Below are 13,967 nucleotides of genomic sequence, written 5' to 3'. Positions count from 1 at the left end.
GCAACAGACACGACAACGTGGACTCTTAAAAAACAAATTTCTATGATGCCTATATGTCACAAAAAATACATGGAATGCCTTTTTTTCTCAGTAGAAAACGAAAATTAAATTAATTGTTTAAAATGTTCCTACGAGAGACATCGTATAAGGAGCCAACACATATCGAAATAAAATGTTCATGTATTTTTAATCCAAGCAACAATAAATTAAAGCCACATATATGCTGTCAATGGGATTTACAAGCACATTTCGTATTATAAATATAAAATATAGATTCCTTCGAGATAATGTTTTCAAATTTATTCAGTATGATAAAATGTGTCTCAGGACACGTGTGTAATGTTTCCATCGGTTTAGTCATTATGAAATATGTTTTTGTTGGACAATATGGCAAATGATTTTATAAACTTGAACGATGGATGTAATTTTCATGTCAAACCAAAACTGCTTTAATACGAAACCAATGTCTACTATTGTTTAAATTTCGAAGTTCTTATTTTCGACGAAACCAAACATACGTATATACATTGTACATTGATCTATTTATTGTTTGGTTGCAAACATTGGATTCATAGCTATTGTCAAGTTATATGAGAATTGTACGTCATAATTTTAGAACTTGAAATCATTTTACATGTTCATCTCAAAACAGCAATTCATTTTTATTGAAGCAATATTTATTGAATGATATAATACCGGTAATTCATACACATTATTCAGACACCGTAACTTGCATTTTCATTTTTTCCAATTCATATACAAAACACAACACATCGCTGAAAAAAAGAGATTGAATACTGTTTCATTGTTTCAATTTGTAAGTTTGATTGTCAAAATGTGTTTTCCATTCACCAGACCCTTTTATATCTGTGTTATTTCGAGCGTCTATGCGAGATATCAACCACGATGGTGATGTTGGATAAGGGTTAAAATTCAAATCAACCCAGATTTGTAGTTTCATATAATTCAGTAAAAATAATTGAATACGAATGAAACACTGAAAATACCTTTTTTATTTTTTATTTAATCAGTGCAATATCAAAGTGTAAGTATTTCCTTTGATCTTTTACATCAAAATAAGAGGCACTTAACGGGATAAAGCTAAATATACAGCACATGAATCAAACCGGAGTTGGTTGTAAGACTACAATTGAAGCTTTCATGAAAATATACAAAAAAATTACTCAAGCAAATATTTTGCAACAATAGGCCTTCTAAATATCTAACACATTGTTTACTCATATAATGTATTCATTAAAATTTTGCGAAATCTATCCGTATCCTAACCTTTCGGATTCTTAAAGGGACCATTTCTTGTCATGGGATTCGACCCCCAACAATTCTTCTTCTCACAGAATGCACAGTTTCAGGCCTATGGTTTTTACACATTTATAAAGTGAAGGTATATAACGGGTAAATCATAAAAAAAAACTTTTATTGTACTCACAAGATGTAAAAAAAAAAATCAAACATTATGAAAATTATCATTAAGTACTTTTCTGTAACGAGAAAGACGGTCATTTCAAACGGATTTAAATCATTTATATGTCATTGATGTTTTATCAATCTCATTAAAACTAGTCAACGTAGTACTTGTAGAAAAAAAATTAAAAATATGTTGCATAAAAAACAAAAGTTTTACCCACTGTGAAGATATAATCCCATCTATTCCCCAGAACAACAAGAAAAATTATTTGTTTCATTTACTCCGACAGATCTATCAAAATCTCTCCTACCCAAGTATACTTTCAACACTTTGATTTTTTTGTAAATTTAGTTTCAATAAGAGATTGTTTCATTTTGAAGCAAAGGTTTTTAATTTCTCTAGGATGCTTTATAATTGAAATAAATAATAAATAGGTCTAGTTATCCACTGTGAATTGAAAATATCAAATAATTTCTGAGTCTGTGGTTTTTTTTAATGGCAATTATCAATTTGATCAATACTGTAAAGCAAAAAAAAAATTAAAAACCACCTACCTACTTACCCTATTTGAAAAATGTGGGTTGACTACATCAAACATAAATATTTTTAATGATGGACTTAACTTTTATATACCAACAAAAGGCCTATAGTCCACACAGTTCATCAATTTGGCTAGCACAATCAATTTAATACAGAAAGGGACATTTTATTGATAAAATGAACATATAGTTCTCCGTGAGAAACATCAATGGCAAAAATAACTTGCTTTTATTTTCATGATACTTAATTTTGTGAAAAATCTCTGTGTCAACGGTCAACTCTCAAGTTTTTGCTCTCATGATTGCAAACATAAAACAGCTATATTCAATGCTCATATTATAAAAACTTCACCAAATCTAGAGGAGAATGAAAGTCGGAAAATCGCAGATCTGAATACCTCTTTTTTTCTATCGTTTCTTCAATTAATCTCATAGAAAATGTAACTCTATGTTATGTAAGTTATGAAATGTTTCTCTTTATACATACATAGATAGTGTATGTCATTTTCAATCATTTTCAATAGAATTGATTACACAGAAGTTTTCGAATGTAGCAAATTTGTCTGTTTTTTCCCAAATTATTCTTTTCCAAATAGTTCAATTTTCAAAAAGAAGTAAATCATTTAAAAGGGTCTAAAAGGGGCTGGCACTTGAAAATGTCAAACACAATTTTCTCGAAATCACCATTTCAGTATCACCTTGATGCTAAAATGTACTACTTTGTAAAAAGCAGGTTGATTGTCGGCTTGATCTACGCAAAGTTACATCCGATTGCGCATGCCAAAGTAAAGATACATTTCGTCTAACCTTTGGACTGTAAATGAAATAAATGATGGGATTGACTGAAAGGTTAAAAAGCCAAACGACTCGAGCAAAAATTTGAATGGCCTTGCTTTCACGTTCACTGAGCACTCTGAAAAAGTTTAGAGAAAATGTAATGGGGAATATTGCAGCAGAAAATATGTAAATGATCATGATTATCAAAATCATGGTGGACATCTTTCGAACGTACTGACTCATTCTGCGTCTACTGATAGACGTCCTTAATTTGTAAATTTTTGTCACGTGAAAAACTAGCATAAAGATACAAGGAACAAAAAGAAGATAACCTTTGAATACCAATACTACAATGGCTATCTTGCTTCTTGCAACGTGAAATCTCGCAAAATAATAAATAACTCCAAACATCACGCTAAAAATCCACATTAAAATTGATGACGTCAGTACATGTCGTTTTCTAATCGTCCTTGATCGAAGAGGCACAGCTATCAAATAATACCTCAATCCAAGCAATAGCACTACGTGTGATGCTGACGCATGCGCTGTTATGTAGATGATTGTCATAAAAATATATCCATAATTATCTACACGATATCTGTTGATCGCTGCAAAAACCAGATGACATAGATATTGGATCAGAGACGCAAAATCCGCAATAGCCAAAGCTCCTATCACCACGTAAGTAGGTTTGTGAAACTGTGTTAAACGGATAATAATTCCAATTGTTGTCAGGTTGGCAAGAATTCCAAACGCTGTAATGAGACTGATTATTACCAGCCATAACGTATCTTCTGCTTCTAAGTGGACAGGGATAATAAACTGGGTCTCCTCTTCAGTCAAACGATCTTGCACTGTTGATGCTGCTGTTGTAATGGAACTGTTTAACGGATATTGTCCCGTTCTCTGGAATAACAATTAAACAGTTAGAGGTTGATTTACTGCAGAACCTCTCATTATAGACGTGTAGAGTAATTTTGTTGAATAAAGTTGTATCAAATTTAATACTAGATGTACTGTGAGCACTGCGCTCACTAAATGATGCCCCGCCTCCTATATTATTATAATGACAATGTCTTGGTTTTGTTTCGAGGAACCCGAAATGAGTTTTAGATCAAATAGTAAAATCGGAGGTGCCATTATGTAATAAAGAATCTGTGAAAGTATCATTAGATTTTATGCAGTGGTCAAGGAGGAGTTGTGGATAAGAGATGGGTACCATTCAATTTTATGGGAAAAAACGGCAGTGTCCATGTTTTGCTATTGGAAACCCAATATATGTGTCGGATCAAAAAGTAAAATAATAGTTGCATGTACATAATGACACTTTGTAACAAATATTCTGTAAAAGTCTAAATAAACTTCATACAGTTGTATAAGAGGAGTTTGTGATGATAAGAGTTGGGTACCCAAAACGTAACAGGCGGACAGCTAAACGGACATCACGATCACTATATAATCTTCCCACTTGGCAAGCAGGAGCATATAAAGAGACTAGAATCTGGGACGCAATTTTTTTTCAAGACGAAAGTTTCCGGATCATCTGTCTCCTTGGGAAATACTTATAGAGAAGAAACATTGTTTGAAACGGTAAACAGGAAAATACAAAAAAGGGTTGTGTGGAGATATTGTTCACAGCTTGTCAGGCAAAGCTGAAGTCATATACTCGTATGTCTGACGCCAAAGTCCGATGTTCACGCCAAAGTCCGATGGCTCGTTTCCTGTGAGACGCGCTGCGCTAAACTGCGATGGTCTGACACGCCAAAGTCCGATGGTGCGGGGAAACAATTAACGTTTTTAAAAGACGTCACAATAATTCGAAGAGAATCACTTACGCTGTTGTCCTTCATCCAAAAGCCATCATTTTTTTTAATTCGCCCTCGCATTCATTTTTATTGATTTTGCTTAGTTTTTGCTTGCACCTTCCAGAGATACATGTACATGTGTATTAGGATTATTTCTCGCACACCAATCGACTGATTAGGATTAGTCCTTGCCTCGCATCAACTAGAGAGATTTAGGGTTAGCCCTCGCACACTAGTCGATGATTTGGGTTAGTCTTAATTGCATTCAACCAAGATTACGGTTAGTTTCGCACCTAGTTGATAGATAAGGGTTAGTTTTCGCACCTAGTTGAGAGATAAGGGTTAGTTTTCGCTTTATGATATTGAATGATATTTATTTATACTAATTTAAGACCTTGGCCTGGCGCGGCATTGAGGTTAATTGCAGTGGTATTATGACGTCATAAACGTTAATTGTTTTACGCACCATCGGATTTAAGCGTGTCAGACCATCAGGGATTGGCGCAGACCATCGGACTTTGGCGTGGCCATCGGACTCTGGAGTCCTACATATATTTCAGCCTTAAAATACCGACATGATAAAGAAGCTAGGAGCTTAACAAATTATACATTCAATCTAAAAAAAGCCGAGGCCCGTGCAAGCGGCACAGTGATAAGAACGTTTTCTCTAGAGTCTCTGGGTAATGCTAAGGAGCTGATCCTTCCCTCGCTTGTTTGAACACTGCTGATGGATGTAGGGACAGGTCCTTCGTATGAGGCGTTATGAACGTACGGCAGTAGGTGCTGGGAAGAAAATAAGATGCATCACTGCTAAAAAAGGCTATCGTGCATGGCGAGTGAGACACACCTTTCCCATCGGCAATTGCTGACGGTCTTAGTAGTATGAATGGAAAAAAAATCTCGAAAGGACATTTAACAAACAAACATAACACATAAAATTAGCGGCGTTGTTTGGAGTCTTTAAAAACTTGCACAATATAGTAATTGCATATATTATACCTATTCTGAAAGTGTATGCTAAAATATATCCAAAAAAGTTCACTAAATTTATATACAAAAAAATAAAAAATAAATTGAAAGCTGAAAAATCTTACCCTGAGGATTTTCATCCCTCTAAATACATACAGAATTCAATCACCGGAATATTGTCCTTATACAACTACCATCTGCTCTAGCCACACAAGTGACAAAACGGAAAATACTGTATAAGTAAATAAACACTGGAGGATGCAACAAACAGAAGAGCTTTCTGTAAGTTTTCCAGGAAAAGAGTGAAAATTCAAAATTTTAACGACAAACGACTGACTTGTTTACAACAATTGCAAGAATCAAAATAAGGGATGACATTTTAAAAGAATGCAATAAATGCAAGTAATTCAAAATTAATGAATATTACTGTTCTGGTTGCAGATACTGAAAAAAAAACAAAAAATATTAAATTTTAAATCCCCATGAAGCTAATAAAATCAATAATGTTGTCATTGACTTTTTATGAGGCATGATGAACACCTGGACTGTCTTATCTTGGCAAAATTACTGCATGTGTACATTAATTAACGTATTCAAAATCTAGCGCAATTACTAGGTTTTGAGTTGTTGGCATATTCATGAATTAGCGGTACACAAGTCCGGGCCGTGCATTGTATAATATAAATGATTTTTAGCGGTATTCATAAATTAGCACATTGTTGTCAGCGCCAAAGCCGCTAAGCAATGAAGTCTGCTACACGCATAAAGAATATACACATGTCCATTTATTGTTAAGTGATATGCTTTTTTATTTTTCTATTTCAAGCAAGAATTTATGCATAATTTAATATTCTATATCTATGCGAAGAAAGGAATTAAGATTTTTGACAAACTGCGACATTTATAATACATCAATAAATTATAATGTAATGACGTCATGTGCATCCTATACTGAAGATTCCTAAATATACGCGTGGAATTAACTACATCGCATAATTTCCCGAGAAGTCCCACACGCGAAATAAAATTACTGTCCTTTATTATTATGGTGCCGAAATGTATGTAAAATCTCTTTATCAGCCGTCCATTCGCGAAGCATAATTTTCTCGATTTGCCGTTGAAGAGCCCATTCACGATAATAAGTACTCGCCAAAAATAAGGAATCTACAGTAAATTAAATCAAGATAGGAAATTAAGCAGGCTGGGGGTCAACAAATTAACCACAAATTAACCATCAGATTTAATATAATTTTTTTAGATATGATATCTTAAGCTGTCAACTATCATTTTGCAAAGTAAAACTTTGAAAATTTTAGTTTTAAAATTTGATCTTTGTCTATATCTTCATATGGAGCTCTTCTTCTAACGGAGATAAATATAGCCTAAAAATGGCCACAACCCAGCCCCCATAAAATCCTATTTCTCCTGAGCATGTCGTTTACGTCCTCAGGAAATGCAACAACAATTATTGATAAAAATAACAGTATTTATGTATTTAATGCGAGTATTGATATAGAGTAAATCCTTTATTGTAAAGTTCTTAGATCACGCCTTGGCCAGTGTATAAATTAACGCCTAATCAAGAATGTTATAAGGTCGCGTGGGCAGCTTAGCGAGTCAGTTGTATTTTGAGACCCGCATCGCTGACCACTGATTGGATGAGGCACGTCTAATTTGAAGACATATAATTACATTTTTTTGGATTGTTATAACATCTAGGAGGCGTGCTTTTTATTCTGTTGAGTACCCGATGTTAAGGTGCAACAAGAGGCCCATGGGCCAAATCGCTCACCTGAGTACTGTGACGAAGAAAAAAGCAAATTCAATCCAATTTTTGAATGCTTAAAATGCATGCCGTCTCGACCTACCCCTAAGAGTAGGAAGGGGGAGTCATGATTTTGATAAACTTGATCTACACTACCTGAGCATGCTTCCATTTAAATATGACCAATCATGGCTTTGTTGTTCGTGAAAAAAAAGGTTTTAAAAGATTTTCCCTATATATTCCTAGATAAAATTTGATCGTCCATTGTGGCCCAACCCTACCCCAGGGGGTCATGATTTGAACAAATTTGAATCTACACTACCTGAGGATGCTTCCAAATAAATATGACCAATCAGGGCTTTGTTGTTCTCAAGAAGAAGATTTTTAAAGATTTTCCTTATATATTCCTATGTAAATCTTAACGTCTATTGTACCCCCACCCTACCCCTGGGGGTCGTGATTTGAAAAAAAACTTGAATCTACACTACCTAAGGATGCTTTCAGATTAGTTTCATCTTTCTCAACCAAGTGGTTCTTGAGAAGATTTTTTAAACACGCCACCAAATTTTTACTATAATTTCTTAATTATCTCTCTCTGAAAGAAGGCGAGGTCCTTCGTTGGAACAAACTTCAATTCCCTTTATCCAAGAATGCTTTGTGGCAAGTTTGGTTGAAATTGGCCCAGTGGTTCTGGAGAAGAAGTCGAAAATGTTAAAAGTTTACAGACAGACGGACGGACAGCTAGACAGACAGACTACAGACAAAATATGATCAGAAAAGCCCACTTGAGCTTTCGGCTCAGGTGAGCTAAAAACCAAAGTACTATCGACTGTTGTCACAGTTTGTGCTGATTGAGTTTATTTTATTCACTGTGTTATACTTGTCCGATGGTGTTGGTGATAAATGCGGGCAATACAGACGTGCAGATATTTCAATATCCATGTGATGTATATTTTTCTGATGATTAGTCTTGATTAATGATATGTTGCATTTGGCACTATTTCACATTTGATTAACGGAGATTCATAATGTGTGTGCAAATATTCTGTGGTTATGTACTGTACATAACCGTACATTTACTGTACATAACAGTTTATCTATGAATAACAACGCTGGCGGTCTTAATTACATGCAATTTAACAGCCGTCGAATTGAAACTTGCTTAACGGCCTTCTACATAGTTCAGTTCATTTGTTTAATTATGAATAAAAGAAGAGAAAGCAATTTAAAATATATATAAAAAAAACAGTTAAACATTAACCAAAATATAGTGTTACATCTGAAATGGTAATAAAACCCTTACACATTATTACCTGAAAACCATTAAAAAGGGGGAGATATGCATGTGTTTTGCAGCTACATGCATTTAGTATTAAAATTAAATTCGATAAATTGTCCCAAATATGAAACACTCCTGATCGCAGACATAATGAATTGCTCATTAATTAATGACAAGAATCTAAAGTATGATGATGAAGCAGCCGAGGTTATTATCTTTAAAAATGGAGCATCTAGTTTTTAAAAACAGGAAAATTATTTATGTTAATTGACATGTCTTGCATAAAAATTATTGATTTTCCTTTTATATAAAATACACGAGGGAAGAACTATCAGGAAATTATCAAAATACTATGGTGAATGATTCTAGCGTAGCTTTAATAAAATTCCCGCAGGTATTCATTCTAAACTATTCTTTTTAAAAGATGAAAAGCAAAAGCGAATATAACACACAAGAGAGAAAAATGTAAAAGTCCACTTTTAAAACAATCAAGCCCATCAGACTGATGAAATTTGTAAAACTAAGAGAGAAAAAAAAACAAATCAAACAGCAAAGTCAATGTAAAAACGTCAAAAATGTTAGTATCCAAAGGAATATCTTACCTTTTAAAGTTATAAAACTGTGAAACATATAGGACTATTTGCGAAGAGTGCTGACTTTTACATTTGACGTTTATTTCAACATTTAAACCTGTCTCATGTATGGAAAAACAGGATTGATAATACAAAAGATAACGTTTCTCGTGATCATAGCATGGTGTTTGGGGCACTAGCATATGAAGGGTGGTATTTGAGGGTAGGTTGTTTCTTGTATTCTTCGAGGGCAACTTGTATGTGCTTTATTTCAGCTCTTTATTTTCGCTTAATTAAATGTTGATCTTAATATTTTTATTGCAAAAGAGCTACCGTATATTGTCCAAGTGGAAATGTAAGCCGTCGACTGTAAAAGTCAGCGCTCTTCGCAAAAGTTCAATGACAGTACTAACTGTTCAAAAGTTCTGACCAGGGTTGAAGTTGTTTTTTTTTTTTAAAATTGGTCAAACTCTAATTTCAAGGTCAAAAGTTCCAAAATATTAGCGAGCGCAGCCAGCTCAATAGACTAACGTGTAAGAACAGAGGAAATTCGGAATGAAATCTGTACATACGTCAGGCAAATTTCTTTGTGAAACATTCCCAGAATTCCTTTACTACCCAATGTCCTTTGCGCGAATAAATAAATAATAACTAAAGCATTAAACGTTTTCAGTTTGTAGAAATCTTTCAAGGAAACAAAATATAACTCATGTTTTCCGACCCAAATTGCACTAGGCTCTGACTAGGTCTATAGTTTCAACCAGACGCTCGGCTGTCTCCGGAAGCTTCGACGAGCTCTGTGACGTCGTGTGTCGTCACAGCTAGTCGAGATGTCGAGAGGGGCTTGATGATTGCAATTTTTCAAGTGTTTTTGATGGTACAACTGCGCTCGCCCCAACGGTCACACCGTAAAACATATGATATACTCACTGAAAGGTTTTGCCGGAGCGTCAGGGGATGCTCTTTCCTCCTAGGCATCAAAACTTATTTTGTTTCCATGAACCCATGTTTTATATAAGATATATTTTATGTTGTAGGCACGCACAGTTGAGAAGAATTAAGGCAGGGTTTATTGATTTGATGATACGCGCAACAGTATAACGGTAGGTACAATTGCTCTGGGGAGATATATCAAATTTAGGGTACTAGAGGTGTCGGACTATAACAGAGTCGGACTATTACAAAGTCGGACTATTACGGAGTCGGATGAGATCTCACGTAATCGATAGATACAAATATCTAACTTAATTTAAGAAAAGTCTTAATGAATTAAACATTGGTTTAATATCGTTAAATAATTACACCTTACACATTTGATTTATTTTTAACCTTTCTTTAAAAACCGTTACTGACTCGTGAGTTCAATTCAATTACAGATAAATTTAATCTAAATTTGGAATTCATTTGTATCTATCATCAATACAACTAAAAAATAAGTTCAATAATTTGTAGAGATATGTATTACCTAAATATAGATGTTTCTATTTGAATTATCAGATACCATAGGACCAACTTATCTGAAACCTCCTTTGTATACTGTAGATTGAAGTTTGAATTAAGTATTGATTCCGTGATAAATCATACTGATTCGGGAGCATCCTCGGTTGGTAGTGTAAATCAAAGTTTGTTCAAAACATGACCACTGGGAATAAGATGGGGTCATTAATGTTGGATGAAAGTTCTACATAAAAATACATTAAAAAAATCTTTTCAAGAACAGTAACATGTTATGTCAGATTAATAAGGACGCATCCTCAGGTAGTGATAATATATGTTAAAATCATAACCCCGCGGGGGTTAGGTGGAACCAAAATGAAGAATCAAAGTTTCTCAAGGGTATATATCGGAAAACTTCTTCTCAGGAACAGCAAAGCCATGATTAGTCGTATATATATATATAAAGAGAGAGAGAGAGAGAGAGAGAGAGAAGGATCTTTGGGTAGTGCAGATTAAGCAATATGAGTAATTATATGACACAATAGCTTCATGCCAATAGTGCGTAAAAAATGAAGTCTGCCTTTAGTAATTTTTGCTGATTAATTAATATGTACTTTATTGATGTTTATTTTTTCTAATTTCCATTCGCTAAAACTCACTGTTCCGGTATATAGTTATTGAATGCATACTTTTTTATACCTATAAAAAATGCATGAAATTCAAAATTTATACCATTCAAAACATAGTCTCCATAAGAGATAAAAATAACATGTCTGTAATTCCAGTAAAATTTACAATTTTAAGTAGAACTTTTAAAATGATTGTTATGAAGACTTTGCTTTAGGATTGCTAGATCGTGATTTGAAGGTAGAATACGTTTACTGTTCTGTAGGTGTATTAATTAGCCTGGGTTGACCAATGAGATTGATTTATCGATTGTATGTTGTTTAACGTCCCTCTCGAGAATTTTTCACTCATATGGAGACGCCACCACTTGCCGGTGGAGAGCTGCAAAATTTGTCCTATACTCGGGACTTAAGGCCATTATGCAGGGAGGGATCATTTTCCTACTCCGACACTTGAAATCGGTTTATACGGTCTCATCCGAAGGACCGGTCTCCACGTCCGACGGTGGGATTCGAACCCGCGACGAAAGGATCAACTCCTTACTTTGCGACTCTAGAGCACACTGCGCTACGTGGGCGACTGATTTTGAATGAAGAATATGTTTACAATGTAAATATTGTTAAATCACAAATTTTCGTGGTGGGTTAATTTTCTTTGTTTTCCAGGTATTTATGACCACCACTAAATGTAAAATTTGATATGCATAACTATACTTAATATTCGACGAAATCCCCATATACAACTACACAAAACTACACAACTACACAAAATTTTCAAACCTTGAAAATTTAACAATATGTGATATTTATAGTATATTAATTGGTCTGTTTTGACCAATCAAAAGGGATTTGTGGTAAACTTGCAAATAGATGATCTAACCATCAATTGATTGCTTTCTTTGATTCTGATAATCATTTTCATGAAGTTTTCAGATTTTGCTTAATCTAAACTAAGAGCTGAAGAAAGCTATTGATCACCTGATGTCCGGCGTCCGTCCGTCTGTCTGTCTGTAATCATTTCACTTTCTTTTTTTTTCAATGAGCCACAATACTTGATCAAAGTTTAAATTAAAATAAGTGAAAAAATTATTTTAAAATCTTGTAAATAACCACTGGATCAGAAATGGTGATAGCTATCTAAATTGTAAAGATAATGGTTTCTTGGGGGAATCACAAAGGTTTTACATTGAAAAATTTAGAAAATATTGAAAGAAATTCTTCTCAAGAACCAGTGGACCAGAAAAGCTAAAAACGATAAGAAAGCCTTCTTGAGAGGTACATGTAGTGTATTATCCGATACAAAAAAAGCAGGGCCAAAGGAACTCATGAGAGCATTTTCACTCAATTGCGTTTTGTTATTTGTTTGGAAAATACTAGTGAAAGTTGTCATACATGTACTGTACGAAATTGCTTGTAACATTCGGATCTTAAAATCAAGTTCAAGTTCGGTTTATTCACCCAGACCAACCTATTGGTACATGGGGTATTGTGCATGAATAACATATAGTTTGACTAGTATTTACGGTCTACAGCAAATGTTTTTAGAATCAGCTTTGCATTAAAGCTAGGAAACATTAAAAAAGTGTTCAATGAAATTGTCCTTGTTAACTCGTTTGTGAAAAAATAATTTGTCTATACAGCAGATTTGTTATATTTTTTTTTTTTCAAAATGTACATTGTTAATTTGAAATCAATAACAAAATTTATTAAAAATTCATTAATTGAACATTTAGTTAATTGAATGGTTAAAGGAAAAATTATTAAGTTAAGGAATAATAACAATTCAAGATTTTCTAATTTGTAAATTCATTCATCGGAGCAAGATATAATCACTCGAACGGGGGTCTTTATTTACGTCATTCCAAGATTTATGAACAACTCTTAATATTAGTATAGTAAACAATGAATCACAATTTAAACAAAAAATGTATTAATATCTTAAGACACAAAAAAGGAATTTAGTCATAATCAACGTGAGCAAAAGTTTCCATTTAAGACGTTAGTAAACTTCTGGGTGGAGTATACCATATTTTCTTAGCTGTTCAATTTAATGATGAATTGATGATTATTATTTGATCAGTTTAATGATGAAATGATGACTATTTTAGAATGATGTCCAATGTGGTCCAGTAAACATGTCGTATGGATTTAAAAATAGATCATACATCTCAAGGGTTATTTCCGAAAGCAGTTTTAAATATACGTTTATGATATTGACCTGTTTACTGCTCATATTAATATTAGTACCCGGTATATTGTGTGAATACACATGGTTTTATCTGTGCAAAATATATATATATATATATATATATATATAGAGAGAGAGAGAGAGAGAGAGAGAGAGAGAGAGAGAGAGAGAGAGAGATATTGGCGAGGACTTACACTGTAATATCATGTCACGGGTTTAGAGATATGGGGCCCATTTTAGAAAGGGATTTAATACTTTAGACCAAATTTAATTTTTTATATAACTTTTTAATAAATATTTTATCAAAATTCATTTTAATATTTTTAAAAGAAATGTGGTTAGATTTTTTTACACAAATAACTTTGAAGAGAAATATCAATTTTGCAAAATTTTACATTCAACTGAAGTTTTTGGTCTTAGTCGTAAGTTCTTTTGTACAATGGGCCCATGGATACTTCTTTATGCTACGAACAAATCTGCTTCAAAGAAATATAAATCCAGCGATTTTTTTCTCTCCTTAGAATTGGAAAATGAAATAAATTGGAAATATTACTTAATACTTCAATAAAGAAGGAAATACATTT

The 13,967-nt window shown here is 33.5% G+C and overlaps 1 protein-coding gene across 1 annotated transcript; it reads right to left on the bottom strand.

Annotated features, from left to right (window-relative positions):
• Positions 1–724: 724 nt before the first annotated feature.
• On the bottom strand, positions 725–5,745 carry LOC134248143 (melanocortin receptor 5-like). The gene is made up of 2 exons (XM_062730553.1): positions 5,642–5,745; positions 725–3,648 (listed from the first exon to the last, which is right to left on the bottom strand). Exons 1-2 carry the CDS (start codon positions 5,654–5,656, stop codon positions 2,671–2,673), a joined length of 993 nt encoding a protein of 330 aa, XP_062586537.1. The 5' UTR covers positions 5,657–5,745; the 3' UTR covers positions 725–2,670.
• Positions 5,746–13,967: the final 8,222 nt, after the last annotated feature.

This window comes from Saccostrea cucullata, unplaced genomic scaffold, assembly GCF_032062105.1.
Source record: "Saccostrea cucullata isolate Sc308-1 unplaced genomic scaffold, CSIRO_AGI_Scuc_v1 ctg1130, whole genome shotgun sequence".
NCBI classification, from domain to species: domain Eukaryota; kingdom Metazoa; phylum Mollusca; class Bivalvia; order Ostreida; family Ostreidae; genus Saccostrea; species Saccostrea cuccullata.
This window is presented reverse-complemented; position numbering and strand designations above follow the sequence as displayed.